The 19,071-nt window shown below is 41.7% G+C and overlaps 1 protein-coding gene across 1 annotated transcript in view; it reads left to right on the top strand.

Annotated features, from left to right (window-relative positions):
* Positions 1-19,071, top strand: part of ccny (cyclin Y) — an 83,453-nt gene that overhangs the window by 36,754 nt on the left and 27,628 nt on the right. Inside the window, exon 3 of the mRNA XM_062992042.1 lies at positions 15,935-16,009. Within this exon, the coding sequence (XP_062848112.1) occupies positions 15,935-16,009 (75 nt within the window). The remainder of the gene's footprint in view (positions 1-15,934; positions 16,010-19,071) is intronic.

A 19,071-nucleotide genomic window follows, 5' to 3' on the forward strand; every position in this document is an offset into this window, starting at 1 on the left:
CGCTAATAAGTCCCATCGCAGCAGCAGAGAAAAGAAACACCACCCCACCTTCCCACTGTGGAAAAGAGCCAGTTGTGCATGTTGGACGCCCGAGCAGGACATCTGCACAGCAGAGATTTGATCTCGGATCTCACCATTGGTGTGCTAGAGCAGTGGTCCACAACCACCAGGCCATGGACCGGTACCAGTACGTGGGTCATTTTTTATCTGGCTGCACAGAAAGAATAAATAATAAAAAAAATTCTGTTTATTGACAATCACAGAAAGATGTTTTATTTTGAAAAAACACATACCTATTTTAGTCACGTGATACCAAGAAATTAAGCCCACAAGCTAGCTAAAATGAGCAAAAAGCAAATGTCTCAGGGTTCCCACTGATTTCCCATTATTGGTGAGTAGTATTGTTAGGCACTTTGTGTTTTTTATTATGCTCGTCATATAATTTTATTTTAAATCCTCCCACCCCTGCTGGTCTGTGAAATTATATCTTATGTGAAACCAGTCTGTGGTGCAAAAATAGGTCGGGTTACCGCTGTGCTAGAGCATTAGACTGCTGCATCACTGGAGCACTCTCTTTTTGGTGAATTTTACCGTTGCAAAGACTTCAGATTCTTTCTCATTCTGCATTCTTTTGGATGGTATGAGCGCTATTATAGGTTGACTCTCCAGCACCAGGCAGTTTGGTATTTAAAACACAATGGGTCTTCCTTCCCTTTTCTCACTGTGTGTCATTACTACACAATGCTCTCCTCTGGGTTACAATCACTCGTGTACGTGCTCAGGAGTTTTAGGAGGAGGAAGCTGCTGACATTCTTTCTCACATCACAAATTGGTCACATGTTTATCAACACCAAGAATCGACACCTAAGCGTGCAGCTAGAAAGAGGATATGACCTCGTTTCTGCACTGAAAGCTCTCTCCCATCTGTCAGTGCTCACAGGAAGCCTGGGGAATGTGTAGAAGACGTCTGGGCATGGTGGGCTCATACATTCAGTCATATGCATGAGTTTGGACACTTCTTTTTTCCTTTTTTATTATCTTTTTTATACATTTCCCAATTTAGCGTAGCCAATCCACTGGTGGGGACCCCAACGGCGTCCAAGGAGTGTGTGTATTCGCCTGACACACTCCCTCCGACATGTGCTCAGTCCACCAATCCCTTCTTATTCACCCATACTTTGGTGGATTTACAGAGAGCCAAGCCTCGATCTCTGCACTCCTCCACTTTTTGTACAGGTGCCCTGAGCAACCAAGGTCCTTACACAGCGTAGATAACACCATGTCTTAGTCCAGTCTTTCCCACCCAGCAGACTGAAAGCCAATTTTGTCTGCTGCAGGCATTAGCCAGTTATGCCTGCTAGATGGCGCCCAGCCAGCCAGTAGCAGAGCCGAGATTCAAACCCGGGAGCTCAGATTCTCTGACCCCAGCTTCCAAACAAGCTGGGTTGAATGGAAATTAAAGTATATCATTGTACTGTATACTGTATACACCGATCAGCCATAACATTAAAACCACCTCATTGTCTATTTTATCAGCTCCCATATCGAAGTACTTTGTAGGTTTACAATTACTGACTGTAGTCCATCTGTTTTTCTACATGCTTTGTTAGCCCCCTTTCATGCTGTTCTTCAATGGTCAGGACCCCCACAGGACCACTACAGAGCAGGTATTATCTGGGTGGTGGATCATTCTCAGCACTGCAGTGACAATGACATGGTGGTGGTGTGTTAGTGTGTGTTGTACTGGTATGAGTGGATCAGACACAGCAATGCTTATGAAGTTTTTAAAACACCTCACTGTCACTGCTGGACTGAGAATAGTCCACCAAACAAAAATATCCAGCCAACAGCGCCCAGTGGGCAGCGTCCTGTGACCACTGATGAAGGTCTAAAAGATGACCAACTCAAACATCAGCAATAGATGAGATATCGTCCCTGACTTTACATCTACAAGGTGGACCAACTAGGTAGGAGTGTCTAATAGAATGAACAGTGAGTGGATACGGTATTTAAAAACTCCAGCAGCGCTGCTGTGTCTGATCCACTCATACCAGCACAACACACACTAACACACCACCACCATGTCAGTGTCACTGCAGTGCTGAGAATCATCCACCACCTAAATAATACCTGTTCTGTGAGGGTCCTGTGGGGGTCCTGACCATTGAAGAACAGGGTGAAAGCAGGCTGAAAAGATTTGTAAAGAAAAAGATGAACTACAGTCAGTAGTTTATATTTTGCGCTTCAGAGTGTGTTTATTCTTATTCCATTTTTATTCTTTTATTATAGGTTTATTGTTAATTAATGTGTAATGTTGCACCATGGGTCAGAGAGTAACGTAATTTCAATCCTCTATATGTCCTGTACATATTGCAGTTTTTGACAATAAAGCAATTTTGACTTTTGACTTTTTTTTGTAATTGTAGAACTACAAAGTGCTTCTATATGGTAAGTGTAATCTGTACTGAGAGACCCTCGGTGTGCGTATAAGAAAAGGGAAGCATGCGAGTGAGGAAGCAAAACAAGGATTTATTGCTCAATTATTCTTTATAGCGTCTCAAACCCATTAAGTTGCGAAGCGGCTGTCTAAACATCATCGACTGAACATAATGACCAAATGTAGTAACTCAGCCAGTCTCTCATAAACACCAGGAATAGGCACGTCAGGTTAATGTACACAGCACCCACTGTGATACACAACACTTATTACGGAAATAACGATGATGAAGATGAGATGCCACGCTGCTAGGCAGTTAGCTGCTGGATTGTGTTATTTAGCATCATTAGCAGTCGTGCATCATGTGTGGGTGACTTCATTTCCCCAGAGAAATCCTTCCTCGCTCGAGCCTACTCGCAACGCTGAGAGCGGGCGGATTAAAGAACAGCCGTCGCCCCCCGTTTTTCTTTTCCCCGCTTTATTTTCATTCAAATTGATAGGGAGGAGGAAAGAGAGCGTATGTGTCGTTGCTCAGGCTGGCACAGCGTTATCAGCCATGTTGCAGGAAATTTTTTTCATTCTTACTGAGCAGTGATCCAGAAAAGCAGCAGTGCACTGATGTTTAAAATCACAGACTGTGTGAACCAGCCACAGCCAACCACTTCTTTCACCTTCCTTTTTCATTTTTTCTATGCGCCCCCCCCCCCCAATATTTCTGATTTCTTTGTATGTGACTCATATTTTGTATGTTTCCAAAAATTACTCATATGTAGCATTTTAGTAAGACTAACATCTAAATTCTATATAGAATGTTAATATACATGCATTGCATTTAATACATATACACCGATCAGCCATAACATTAAAACCACCTCCTTGTTTCTACACTCACTGTCCATTTTATCAGCTCCATATAGAAGCACTTTATAGTTCTACAATTACTGACTGTAGTCCATCTGTTTCTCTACATACTTTTTTAGGTGGTGGATCATTCTCAGCACTGCAGTGTTGGTGTGTGTTGTGCTGGTATGAGTGGATCAGACACAGCAGCACTGCTGGAGTTTTTAAATATCGTGTCCACTTACTGTCCACTCTATCAGACACTTCTAACTTGTTGGTTCACCTTGTAGATTGAGTTGGTCATCTTTCTAGACCTTCATCAGTGGTCACAGAACGCTGCCTACAAGGCGCTGTTGGCTGGATAATGGTTGGTGGACTATATACACTATAATTAAGTACATACTGTATAATAGGGCTGGGCGATTTTGCACAAAAAAAAAAATCTCGATTATTTAAAAATTATACCCGATTGTCGATAACGATTTTTTTTGTTCTTGTATAATGCAATTAAAATAAGACTTAAATTTCTTTTTTTGCATTGTAATTAAAGGCTGCAGAAGTGCAAAAATAGTAACAGCACCACCTATAATTATCCTTTTAAGGGGCTCAAACTTTATAACAATAACGATATCACAATAATTAACAATAATTAAAACAAAATAGATCTAAATTATCTATATCCTTATCTATCTATATCTAAGAATAGCTCACAAACAACTTTTATTTTGAATAATGTTCAGCAGAACCTCCTTACATTAGGAAAAAAACTACAAAAAGTTCTTTACAGGTTTCTTGAAAGGAACACGAGCCTGTACTGTGCTGTTTCCACCACTGAGTGAGTCTGTATCAGTATCTACACTGGGGGGCATTAAGTAATCACTCAGCTCAGCTTTGATTTTATCCTATTGTGATTTGGGGGTTGGATACAACATTTTAAACATTTAAGGATGTGTAATGTGTCATTTTAGTCCCATAAAACCTTCAAACTGTATTAACCACTATTATGTGTCGTAGAATGATTCGATTCTATTGAACGGCCCTTTAAGCCAAAATAAAGGAACCGATTCGCGCATTTGGGAGTCGTTACATACATACGGCTCTTTAAAAGGAACCGAGACAAAAGATCCGACTCCCTATCACAGAATTCACTGCAGCAGTTTCCCAGATGCGATTTTTTTTACTCAGTAACGGATGTGATTTAAAATGTAGCGAATTACAATTCTTAGTACAAAACTTACTTAAGTAAAATTAAAATTACAGGCTGTAAAATCTACTTTTAAAAAGTACAAGTACACAAAAAAAACAACTCAATTACAGTAACGCAAGTAAATGTAAATCGTTACTTTCCAGCCAATCCTGATCGCGCTCATCGGCTCCGTATTTTGATTCAGTTCGGCGGTGTTTGATTCAGTGAATCTTAATTAAACTCTTCTGTTTGTGTCTCGTTTTGCCGATCGTGTTTGCGCTCCTTATTACTGAATCTAACCGTTACCGTGTATAATCCTTGTTGTCTTCCGTTTACTGTTTTGGTTTTCGCTGGTTTTGGACTCTACCTGATTTTGTACACAGTTTTCGCCCTTTTTATATTAATATTTCCCTGATTTATATTCCGCGAGCGTCTGGTCAGTTTCTGCCTCGTGACATGTTGGTATTTTAATTAAAATATAAAGTATGTAAACAATCGTGATTGTCACATTCTAACATCGGGTGAAAACGTTCATGCGAATTAACCGAATTAATCGTGAAAATCGCCCAGCCCTAGTGTATAAGGTGCTTGAAACTGTAAACATTGTAATATGTGAGGTACATATAAGGTGCTTAGTTTGTAGCATTGTCTGACTAATTATTGCACATTATCAGATTGCCATTAGTTTGTAGCATTGTTGACTAATTATTGCACAGTATTAGATTGCAATTAGTGAGCTTGCTGAGTTCAGCTTTCTTATTGCACATGGGTAGAAGCTATTCCTCATCCTATTTGTCCTTGATGTGATTGATCTGTAAAGTTTTTCAGAAGGCAATAATTCAAACAGATGATATCCTGGATGGGCGGGGTCCTTGAGGATGTTGTTCGCTCTACAGTACAGTACAGTACAGCACTACGATAACGCAACCAAGGTGGTTACAATGTGTGTGTAGCATGTACAGTGTAGACACGTGGATAAATCCGCAACCCAAGCAGTGCGGTAAAACGTGATTCCAACATGTGACTTCGAACAGCAGATGATTTAAACTTGTAAATGCTTTATTTATGCACTCTGGTGGCATGGCGGTCTGTATATGAGATCCGGGTTCGAATGTCAGCGCTGCTAGTCCAGCCAGCTGTCAACATTAAGTATGTTCAGGCTAGTTTTAATAACCCCATCAAACTGCATCATTCACCGACCTCAGCATTCAGTTTCCCACCAGTGTGAACTGGAATAGAAAAGTCCAAACCCATTACTGTATTTCAGATCACACTCACACACAGTACGATTTATACAAGAGCTTGATTGAATCGAACCCCAGACCTTGTTTCTAGGTGGCCCAGAGATCAGAGTATTTGGCAGCACATCCTGGCTAGGGAACAGTTTTTACCCACACAGTGTCTACAATCCAGTGACCTTGTTGACCGAACACCTTCAGCACTCTTAAGATCTCATTCTGTCTAATTCTCTGGCTTTGTTAAAAACAGTAAAAAGCAGTTAAAGTTTGATGGATAAATGCCATAAATAGGGTTCAGATCCCCAGTGCTACTGTTGGCCGGTTGGGCATCTACATACAGACATGTTTGGCAATGTCTAGGGCGGGGGGGGGCGGTGGTTCTGTTACTGCAGCGATAGATTGCCGTCCTCTCCGGGGTGTGTTACTGCAGTGCACCCAGTGATAGATCTAGCATAAGCACTCTAGTGGCACAGCGGCCTATTATGCTAGAGCAGGGGTGTCAAACTCATTTTCACCGAGGGCCACATCAGCATTATGGTGGCCCTCAAAGGGCCGATTGTAACGTATTCTGCTGTGATTGCAGTCTGTTGTTTTTCTTGGAGGCTAAATTCTGCATTTATATTGTCCTACTTTACCACAGACACGGCCTCATAACACAAGAGACGCACCGGTTTCTCTTCCTGAAGCACAAACTTGTTTTCACTTTCATTAAATTTCCTCCTTATGCTTAATTTTCTTACTTATCTTCTTGTACATTTTAGGATCATGTGTAAATATGTGTAACATCATCACTTTGCAGGTCACAAAATCAGCATGCATTTTGAAAGATGCAGTTTGTTTAGGATTTTACAGTGTATTTTAAGACAATCATTCTGCCCTCACTAATAGTTTATCCCTCTTTCCCAGCTAGCTAGACAGACAGACAGACAGCTCTCTTCAGAATACAGTCGGTTTTATTTGCTTCCCAGCTGTGTGATATGCTGTGTGCATCAAAATGAAGTAAATATACAAACAATAAAAACAATAAAGAACTTAATACAGTACAAGCACACAGCTGTAGTCAAGTGTTACATCTGGTACAATATGAGATTTAACCAAACGTAACATAGCGCTAACGAGTTAAAATTTTGTGTAAAGATACTAATTGCTATAGTAACGTAACAACAGTATTTAATTACGGTAAATTTGTAACTAAAACGCTGTGATATACTCACTAAACATTTACTAACAACTGAGAATATAAACGCCACTACTTACAGACGATGCTTTGGTATTATACTGCAAGATAATTATCTGTATTTATTTATTATTGTTTACATTACTGACTACGCTACTTCGCATTCTTTTGCAGTAAAAGTCACATGGCTACTCAGCGAGGTCAAAGTTAGTTGCCATGACTACAACGTTGCCAGTTGTACTTAAAGGCGCAGGAGCGCATTAAATTATAAGCGCGTCTCTGTAACGACTCGAACCAAAACAACAATCATACAGTCGTTTAAGCTCTAGCGGGCCACATAAAATGACGTGGCGGGCCGGATCTGGCCCGCGGGCCGTGAGTTTGACACCCCTGTGCTAGACCATCACCACTGATATCTGGGTTTAAATGTCAGCGGTGCTATAGGCCAGACGGGCACCTACACACACAAAATTTGCTGTCTTGGACAGGGAGGTTGGACTAAAGCCCCTTGATGTATTGGCGCTGTTTGAAATGTGTTCCTGCTTTGTACCCAGTGTTTTTGGGTGAACTGGACCCACGGCAAACCCTGACCAGGATAAAGCAGTGGTAAAAATGAGAATGATTTCTAGTTGTTTTCTGGTAATTGTGGGGGCAGAAATGTATATCCGTCTGCTCTGTTCTTGGATAGAATGTGCTTTGAGTGAGTGTGTCAACAGCTGTGTGCTCCAGTGCCAAAACCTCGCCAGCTGCTCAGTGACTCATGGCCATGTAAGGGCACAGCTGGCAGGGCAGAGTGATGTATTTGAAGGCTGTAATGTTCATTGTGTTCATTCATACAGACTTTTTCGCTTTTGTCCGATCTCGTTTTATTGAAGTTCAAAGTGAGGTATTAAGCCGTGCTCGGACTCTCGAGTCATTTTCATGATTTATGAACACCTCGGCCTTTCAGCGACTCTTCACTAAGCACCTCACAGTGTTTATGGCTGAAGACCTGATTAAACATCTCCACACTTAAGCTCCCATCTTCACATTCACAACACAGAGGCACGGCTTAAAGTCTATATATATTTTCTAGGGATGCATCAATACCATTTTTTCCCAACCGAGTACAAGTACATGTATTTTTGTACTTGCCGATACCAATACCTATTGGATCAGATATCTGACATGTTAGAACAGGGGTTTTCAACCTGGGGGAGTACTTGTCTGGGGGGGGCGCCAGTGCCTGACCGGGGGGCGTGGCATTACGAGATTTTTTTTACTTCTAAAACTAAAGCAATTCATTTTTCACCCACGGGAGTCTGAAAAAAACTTTCAAAATAGAGCTATCAGTGAAGATAAACCGGTGACAAAAGCAACGACTGCTGTTATAGGACGTGTGTGTGTCTTTAAGAGAGGAGATGCTCTGTTCACAGTATCGATATACAGGGGTTGGACAAAATAACTGAAACACCTGGTTTTAGACCACAATAATTTATTAGTATGGTGTAGGGCCTCCTTTTGCGGCCAATACAGCGTCAATTCGTCTTGGAAATGACATATACAAGTCCTGCACAGTGGTCAGAGGGATTTTAAGCCATTCTTCTTGCAGGATAGTGGCCAGGTCACTACGTGATGCTGGTGGAGGAAAACGTTTCCTGACTCGCTTCTCCAAAACACCCCAAAGTGGCTCAATAATATTTAGATCTGGTGACTGTGCAGGCCATGGGAGATGTTCAACTTCACTTTCATGTTCATCAAACCAATCTTTCACCAGTCTTGCTGTGTGTATTGGTGCATTGTCATCCTGATACACGGCACCGCCATTGGATGCACATGGTCCTCCAGAATGGTTCGGTAGTCCTTGGCAGTGACGCGCCCATCTAGCACAAGTATTGGGCCAAGGGAATGCCATGATATGGCAGCCCAAACCATCACTGATCCACTCCCATGCTTCACTCTGGGCATGCAACAGTCTGGGTGGTACGCTTCTTTGGGGCTTCTCCACACCGTAACTCTCCCGGATGTGGGGAAAACAGTAAAGGTGGACTCATCAGAGAACAATACATGTTTCACATTGTCCACAGCCCAAGATTTGCGCTCCTTGCACCATTGAAACCGACGTTTGGCATCGGCACGAGTGACCAAAGGTTTGGCTATAGCAGCCCGGCCGTGTATATCGACCCTCTGGAGCTCCCGACGGACAGTTCTGGTGGAAACAGGAGAGTTGAGGTGCACATTTAATTCTGCCGTGATTTGGGCAGCCGTGGTTTTATGTTTTTTGGATACAATCCGGGTTAGCACCCGAACATCCCTTTCAGACAGCTTCCTCTTGCGTCCACAGTTAATCCTGTTGGATGTGCTTTGTCCTTCTTGGTGGTATGCTGACATTACCCTGGATACCGTGGCTCTTGATACATCACAAAGACTTGCTGTCTTGGTCACAGATGCGCCAGCAAGACGTGCACCAACAATTTGTCCTCTTTTGAACTCTGGTATGTCACCCATAATGTTGTGTGCATTGCAATATTTTGAGCAAAACTGTGCTCTTACCCTGCTAATTGAACCTTCACACTCTGCTCTTACTGGTGCAATGTGCAATTAATGAAGATTGGCCACCAGACTGGTCCAATTTAGCCATGAAACCTCCCACACTAAAATGACAGGTGTTTCAGTTATTTTGTCCAACCCCTGTAAGTGATTCAGGAGTCAATTCATTTTAAGCGCAGCGTAAGTTTCTTTTCTCAGTCATCTCTCCGTTTTTACTGTTATAATGAATGTTGCGGTTGTAAATAAACACCAACTACTACAGAACATTTTGTGTGACTCGCTTACCTTAAAAAGCTCAGGCTTAATTATACCGGTTATTACCACAGAGCGGGAGCTGACTCAGAGTCGTTCTGTCTGTGGAGCTAAACGTTTTCTCTCAGTCAGAGCAGATGATCCTGAACTAACCAGCTTGGTAATTGATGAACTTTTGTCTATGCTTGACTCTGTGAAGTAATGTTTTCTGCTCTCATCTACATCAAAAAGCAAGAACCGCTCATGATTTACCAAAGTGAACCACGAATTTATATAATGTGCTGATAGAATCGGCTCAGATGGGGTCGGACTGTATTATTTTTTTAAAGTAATGTTTTCAATCAGCAAAATTGCATCGTATGTATGATGTGCACAACGTTATTTTAGCTTGTCAGAAGCTTTCTCAATGATTTCTGTGCGGTGGTTGACGAAGAGGAGGGGTGTGTGGCGCACGTTCGCGGTTGGCACGCGCGCGCTCACACACGCCGAGTTGCTCCCGAGCCGGCAAATCTAGCGCCGACCAGCCGCCGAGCGAAAAACAGGGCAAAAATCGTGTAGTGTGAACTAGGCGTAACGCAGCAATAGACATGGTATCGGATGTTTAGTATCGGCAAATACCCGATACCAGTATCGGTACTCCTGCATCTCTAATATTTTCCTAATCTAGAGCGTGGGTCGCAGAGAAAAATAATAAATAAGCGAATTTTAACGAGCACATTAACACGAAATGAACATGTACATGTTACCCCCCTTGTGGAGGCTTTACGTTACATTTTGTGAACCACAGTGGGATTAGATTGCCACCACTTTTATTAAGTATATTTCGTTTTGATGCATTGTTTGTGTTGCCGGGGTCGTGGTTAAAATCATGGACAAAATGTGGGTCACTTGAAAAAATCTAGAGAATCTAAATTAAATATGATATGCAAATAATTTAGCTGCACAGGGGATGCACATGCAGTGTTGGTGTCACACAGCTTTTGTGCTCTGGCTATTGTCCGTGTGGAGTCAATTTGTTCTTCCTGTGTCGGCCTGAGTCTGATGACCTGGATGGATAGGTGCCCTGTCCCGGGTGTGTACTCCTCACATCCTCTGTGTCTTCAGTAAGCTCCAGAACCACCAAAACCATTAGTGGGTCATAATGGTTAAGAAATGAATAAAAAAATAAATGATTTGGACATGATGGTTCCTACTATGATTTTGGAAAGGCATCAATACTGTAAATATAAACACATTTAGAATTTGATGTTTACAAAACACTCTAAAAAAGGCATGTTACAACGGTTACATCACCTTTTCTATTAATGAAACTGAGGTCACCTTGTCTGATTCTCATGTTTTCGATGTGCCATACATTTTCAATAGGAGACAGATCTGGACAATAGGCAATCCAGTCAAGCACATGCACTTCAGTTTCTTTTACAATGCTGTTTGAGGACTTGTGCATATTCAGCAGTGGTTTCCAGTCTTGTTTTCACAATACTGTTTACTGTAGGGGACCTAAATTATTTGCAATCTTGCGTTTGGGATTTTTATTTATTTATTTTTTTTGAACTGACAAAATTCTCTCAAAGTTTGGCTAAAAAGTGGTAATCCACGACTCGTGTTGGCTTGTAAGGATTAAGTGTTTGGTGGATTTTTCTTTTATACACAATCATTACACTAGGGGTGGGTTTATAAAATCGATTTTTCGATTCGAATCGATCTTTATTTGAACGATCCGATATCGATTCATAAAAACGCGATCTTTTAAATACGCCCTTTTTTACGGTGCACACGGAAATCTATTACTATGGTTACCCCCTTTAATTTCGTGTGACCAGCCACTGTTTTTTCATGCAACGAGATCTGACCTGCACATCAGTTCAGCATGGCAGAAGCTCAAGTTCTGACCACTACACAACTTTTTGCACTGATTTTCGCTCGGCGACGGGTCGGTGCTGGATTCGGGAGGAACTCGGTGTTCGCTCTGCGATCAAAACTCGGCTCTCAATCAATGTGAGAAACAGCGAGGGGAAACACAGGGGAGAGGTTGGAAACAGGTGGTGGAGCGCAATATAGTTTCTATCAGAATACATCAGCACACGCGAGTTTTACAGTATTTCTGACCTGATCGTTCTCTACAAAACAAAATATTTATTAACCTCCAACTCACTGCCATGCTGCTCGTGTTGCCAAATCCACTTAGATTCATTTATTTCATCAGCGTACAAACTTTGATCTCTCGCTACTTGTTGATGTGCATGTTTGGACGTGGTATCATTAAACCTTTCATCACTTCTCACGTGTGTTTTCGTGACAAAACGTAGTTTTGGAGAGCAGAGAAGCTCGCCTGTGATTCCCCCTGGTGATGGATGGTGTAGTGTAAAACCCCCCATCGCCGATCAGTCGTGTAGTGTGAACATTACAGCGACCAGGTGTTAATCAGAGTGTCGTGTAGTGTAAACTTGGCATAAGCTGTTCAACAGCCAGGTGTATGTTTACATTACATTTACAATGTTGTAGCGTGTCAGATATATAAAATAATAATAAAAAATGAATGTTACTGTTTTCTGTTTTGGATTAATTATTTATGTAAACAAAATACACAAATATTTTTAATAATGAGTGTTCTTTGTACAATTATCACATTCGTTCTCTGAACATCTGTACATATTTAAACAAAACCTGTTAATGTAACTCAAATATGCCTAAATGTGTTAAATCGAAATTGAATCGAAAATCGAATCGAAGATCGAATCGAATCGGGACCTTGTGAATCGGAATCGAATCGATCCAGGAAATTAGTGGCGATACCCAGCCCTACATTACACCCTCTCATGTTACCAGTTCACCTGCTTATCGTTTCAAAGTGCTGTAATGAATGTTATATAAATATTTCACTCATTTTCACTCCATCATTTTGAACTGCATAAATGATGTTCTGTCTCTCTAGTTTGACATGTTCCTCCCACATGGAGCTGAACGTTCTCTTTTATCACCCACTTCCAATTCTGCTGTGTGTGTGTGTGTGTGTGTGTGTGTGTGTGTGTGTGTGTGTGTGTGTGTGTGTGTGTGTGTGTGTGTGTGTGTGTGTGTGTGTGTGTGTGTGTCGCGCATGATGAGAAAGGACCCAACATCCTCTGAGTTTCGAGTGGTTCTCCCACAGCTTCAAAAGCCCTGCTGCACAATGCCCACCCGCTCTCCTGCTTTTAGCCAGACGGCTTTTTGTGTAGCGTACACCTCGTGATGCCTGTCGTTTCATTAACAAAGTGCATTAACCTTAGTGTTCAGCTACACGAACTCACACACATGCACATACACACAATCATGCAAATATATACAGTCATACACACATACACACAACCATGCAACCATATACATTCATTCATACACACAGACACATGCGCGCACACACACACATATATAGGTATATAAACACAGACGAGTCGTAACATTATGACCACCTTCCTAATATTGTGTTGGTCCCCCTTTTGCTGCCAAAACAGCCCTGACCCATCATCATGGACTCCACTAGACCCCTAAAGGTGTGCTGGGCCTTTTACCATCTACCTTACATAAGATTCTAAAAACATTCAGGAAATCTATAGAAATCTTATTTTATGTATGGCAAAAACATAAACCTTCAAACAACGTTGCATGAGAAACTGTCATGCTACTGTCATAAATAGCCACATGGGCTCGGGGGTGCTTCAGAAAACTGTTATCAATTCACACAGCCCGCCACTGCATCAGGATATGCAAACTAGAAGTCCACCACACTAAGACAAAGACATCCCCAAGTACTCTGGGCCTGAGCTCATCTGAGATGGACTGAAAACTAGTAGAAACGTGTGGTTGCCTGATGAGTCCATGTTTAAAAAATCTCAGTGACAGTGAAAGCTGCAAAATCCAACATCTGTCATCGTATGGGGGCGCATCAGTGCCCACGGCATGGGTGACTTGCATATGTGTGAAGGTACCATTGATGCAAAACAATACCAGGTCTTGTTCTGCACATGCTACACAGGCTTTATAGTCACTGTGTGTGTGTGTGTGTGTGTGTGTGTGTGTGTGTGTGTGTGTGTGTGTGTGTGTGTGTGTGTGTGTGTGTGTGTGTGTGTGTGTGTGTGTGTGTGTGTGTGTGTGTGTGTGTGTGTGTGTGTGTGTGACTGGCCGTTCTGCAGTCCTGATCTATCTCCTCTTGAAACTGTTTCATGCATCATAAAAGGAAGAATCAGACAACGACAACATCAGATTGTAATGCAGCTGGTCATGTCATGCAAGACAAAAATTCCCCTTATAAAACTGCAACAATTAGTGTCCCCAGTTCCCAAACTATTACACAAACTATAGCACAACACACACTAACACACCACCACCATGTCAGTGTCACTGCAGTGCTGAGAATAATCCACCACATAAATAATACCTGCTCTGTAGTGGTCCTGTGGGGGTCCTGACCATTGAAGAACAGCATGAAAGGGGGCTAAAAAAGTATGTAGAGAAACAGATGGACTACAGTCAGTAATTGTAGAACTACAAAGTACTTCTATATGGTAAGTGGAGCTGATAAAATGGACAGTGAGTATAGAAACAAGGAGGTGGTTTTAATGTTATGGCTGATCGGTGTATTTACACACAGTTGAAGCTGCACATATGTCCACACATACACCACCCACCCACAAATACACACAAAACTTTAGAATGAATAGGAACATTAACTGAATTTCTAGTCCAACATCAGTACATGGACAAATTCCCACAGATAAAGTAAAGCAAAAAATGATCATGGTTTGATGATCAGATGTCCAACAAGGCTATGGTCAGGTGTACAAATACTTTTGGCTATAAAGCTTAACACACACACACACACACACCCCAAAAAGTAGGGAGTGTAAAACATGCCTGTTTGTATGAAGCTAGAGAGGAAAGGTCTGGGTTTCCTCTATTTCCAGATGGGTGTGCCTCCAACATTCCCCTTCCTGTCCTGCACTGATGACATCATGCTTTAGCAACAACCAACTACTCAGACATCACACACACACACACACACACACTTACACTTGTGGGGTGTTCCCGGTCTGCAGTGGTCAGTATCTATCAAAAGTGGTCCAAGAAAGGAACAGGCTCATTGATGCATGTGGGGAGCGAGGGCTGGCCCGTGTGGGCCGATCCAACAGACGAGCTACTGTAGCTCAGATCACTGAAGAAGTTAATGCTGATAGAAAGGTGTCAGAATACACAGTGCATCACAGTTTGTTGCGTATGGGGCTGCATAAGCAAAGACCAGTCAGGGTGCCCATGCTGACCCCTGTCCACCACCGAAAGTGCCAACAATGGGCATGTGAGCATTGGAACTGGACCACGGAGCAATGGAAGATGGTGGCCTGGTCTGATGAATCACGTATTCTTTTACATCACGTGGATGACCCAGTGCGTGTGCGTCGCTTACTTAAGGAACACGTGGCACCAGGATGCACTATGGGAAGAAGGCAAGCCGGCAGAGGCAGTGTGATGCTTTGGGCAATGTTCTGCTGGGAAACCTTGGGTCCTGCCATCCATGTGGATGTTACTTTGACACGTACCACCTACCTAAGCATTGTTGCAGACCATGTACACCCTTTCATGGAAACTGTTTTCCCTGATGGCTGTGGCCTCTTTCAGCAGGATAACGCGCCCTGCCACAAAGCAAAAATGGTTCAGGAATGGTTTGAGGAGCACAACAACGAGTTTGAGGTGTTCACTTGGCTTCCAAATTCCCCAGATATCAATCTAATCAAGCATCTGTGGGATGTGCTGGACAAACAAGTCCGATCCATGGATGCCCTACCTCGCAACTTACAGGAGGTTAAAGGATCTGCTGCTAATATCATGGTGCCAGATACCACAGCACACCTTCAGGGGTCTAGTTGGACCATGCTTCGACAGGTCAGAGCTGTTTTGGCAGCAAAAGGGACCAACATAATATTAGGAAGGTGGTCATAATGTTATGACGGATCGGTGTATGTCCAAAGGTACTGAACCCAGTGTGAAATCTCTGTAAGACAAAGACTGATGAAAAAAATGTTAAAGACAGTGTCATCTGGTGTAGGTGTCATGTAACTACAGATGAATGATGTTTGTACCTCAGTTCTGTATGTCACCTCTTAGTCCTCAAAATAGTCTTTCACCATGTAGTTCATCATGCAGCATTTACATCAATGCAGGTTCTTCCACTTCCTCTCTTTTTCTACATGAGAATGAAGTCGTTTATGATTTGTGTACTGATTTCTCTTCTCTGTGTGTTCTTTCAGAGCTGAACATGGAGTATAACCCTTCAGATCACCCACGTACCAGCACTATCTTCCTCAGCAAGTCCCAGACAGATGGTGAGTGTGAAATCTCAAGGTGTCTAAGGACTGGTCAATGTAGAAAAAAAAAAATCCAGGTGGGATAAATCCCAAATTTATAGCCTTTAAATGTTCCTCTGGTCCTCTTTTTGTCTCAAACTGAGAATTTTCCAACGTTTGTATTTAAATGGTCATTGCTTGAAGAAGGGCAGCATAATGTTGGGTGCAGGAGGTATAATTAATGGCCTACAGCTGCAAGGTTTTGGGTTCCATTCATTTGTGTACTCACGTACACTTAGGAGTGTTTCAGAGTAGCCAATCCACCTTCTGAATGTTTTTGGGAGGTGGGTGGAAATCAGAGTTCTAAATCAAATACACATAGATACAGGGAAAAACATTTAAAACATCTAATAGTTAGTGTCCAGATGTAAGGTTCAAAACCAGATCCTTAGGAACCTGGTGCTGTGGGGTACCCACACTAGTCCCTAGTCAAATTTCCTTACTTGGTGTAGTTGTACCAATGTAACCAGCAGGTCTGGATCCACTGGAAAACACTGAGCGACAGGTTTGAAAACACTGGACATGGTGGCAATCCATCTTCCCCCTAAAGACAATCTGAAATTAAATTTGGATCTCAGTACTTGTGGGTTAGTGTAAAAGACCACTGCTTCACCCGAGGGCGCCTTTTGTGTTTATTAGTATAATCTTTCTAAAATATGGGAAAAACAGAACCTCATGCTGAAGTCAATTTATTTCCAACTGTGAATTAATACTCTGGATAGTGCGCCAATCCATCGCAGAGCTTTGGCCATCCCCACCAATCACGTGTAGACGCCCACCAGCCAATAGCATAGCTGAGATTCAAACTTGTATCTCAGGTGGGCTAGAGCAGGGCTTTTTAAACTTTTTAAGCAACCCACATTTTGTCCATTATTTTTTGACCCAGGCAACACAAACAAAATGCATCTTACTCAAACTCAAACTCAAAAGAAGCTTTATTGGCATGACAAAATAGGACATTCGTATTGCCAAAACTCAGTTACAGAGAAATAATAAAAATAACAATTAGAACAAAAATATACAAAATAGTTACAGGTGCAAAAATATAAAATAGAAAAATAATAATATAAACAGTGCAAATAATAACAGTAAAAAAATATAACATTTACAATAATGAGGTAGTCATAACAATTAGATTGTGTGTGTGTGTGTGTGTGTATGAGACATGGTCACCCACTGTCCCTCACCTGGTGGCAGGTGTGTGTATAGAGTGCTGCTAGTGTGCAGCTCTCTCTGTGCTCCCCCAGTAGGTGGGGTAGTTTGTCGGGGTCTGGGAGGGAGTTGAAGTTGGGGATGACGGTGTTATCTTACTCTATCTGGGGTGGCACGGTGGCTAAGTGGGTAGCACTGTCGCCTCACAGCACGAAGGTCCTGAGTTCGATCCCCAGGTGGGGACATGGTCCAGATCCTTTCTGTGTGGAGTTTGCATGTTCTTTCCGTGTCTGCGTGGGTTTCCTCCGGGTGCTCCGGTTTCCTCCCACAGTCCAAAGACATGCAAGTGAGGTGAATTGGAGACACTAAATTGTCCATGACTGTGTTTGATATAACCTTGTGAACTGATTGACCTTGTGTAATGAGTAACTACCGTTCCTGTCATGAATGTAACCATAGTGTAAAACATGACGTTAAAATAATAAACGTCCTAATAAACAAACAAACAAACTCTATCTGGTCTCACTGTGATTTACAAGATACCATAACATAAAGCCTCCACAAGGGGGCGTTTGTATACAAGTTTGCTTAATTTATCTTTCTCTGCGACCCATTTTTTCGGCTAGCGACCCAACTAAGGGTCACAGACCCAGGATTTGCAAAAACTCTGGGCTAGAGTAGTAGACCGCTGAACCACCCGAGAGCAATATATTATACTGATGTAATAAAAAAAAACATTACACAAACATTCAAAGCTTTATAAGCTGGAAAATATTCATATGGTAGACAAATTATTCATTCATGAGCCTGTTCATTTATTTTAAACCTGTTCAGTTAATATGGAAAAACATTTGGCCAAAATAACACACATAAGTATTTTCTTAGGGGATACGAAGGATAAATATGCCAGTAAATGTGGCGATACAGCTGCACATCCTGAACTGAATGAATACCCAGTGGTGTAATGAGTCTTTCACTGTGCACTCATGTTTCAGTGAAATAAAATACAGTAATACAACCTGAGTTATTACTTACTACATTATGATATGATTTTTTTTAATGGATTGATTTTTTTTCACCTGTTGGTATATACACATACTGTGCTTCTGCGCCTCCTTCTTCCGTGCATCTGACATGATTTCTTTGTTTTCATCCTAAACGAAGCAGAGTTCTCGCAGAATCCAGGACCGACAGACCAAAAACACTGGCCTGCAGGATAATTTGAATAAAAGAGCGCATCTAAAGAACAACATATAAGAACAACATATAAGAACAACACTCGACAAGGACTATTAGCTTAAATATGAGAATTACCTACTTTTCCTGCAGTGAATATAACCACTTTGTAAGCACGGCGTAAAACATCATAATAAATAAATAAACTGTCCTGAACGACTCTGTAAACATTGTTACCCTGTGTTCAGACCAGCAGCGAGCTGACACAACAAAGCCACCGGTTGTCATTTATTTTCAATTAGAGCTGATGATTTCCGGTGACAGGAGGTTGAGCAAATGTTAGAGATGCACAGTGGGCGATGACACAAAAAAGTTGAGCAGAGCAGTGTTAATTTTGACAGCAAATTTTGATTTAGTTTTAGTCATAGTCTTTTGACTAAAATGTCATTTAGTTTTAGTCATAATTTAGTCATCTGAATTGTTTTAGTTTTAGTCTAGTTTTAGTCGACTAATTATTATAAGAATATAGTCGACTAAATCTACAGTCGATTCAGTCGACTAAAATATAAAGGGTGTAAAATGTAAATGCTTTTTTATCACTTCCCTTAAATTATTTAAGTCATTATATACACTTACACAAAATGAAACATTTTTAACCAGTTGTGGAATATTATTAATGTTTGAATGTGCAATACACACAAAAACAGATTTAA

The sequence above is a fragment of the Trichomycterus rosablanca genome, chromosome 3 (genome assembly GCF_030014385.1).
Source record: "Trichomycterus rosablanca isolate fTriRos1 chromosome 3, fTriRos1.hap1, whole genome shotgun sequence".
Classification (NCBI taxonomy): domain Eukaryota; kingdom Metazoa; phylum Chordata; class Actinopteri; order Siluriformes; family Trichomycteridae; genus Trichomycterus; species Trichomycterus rosablanca.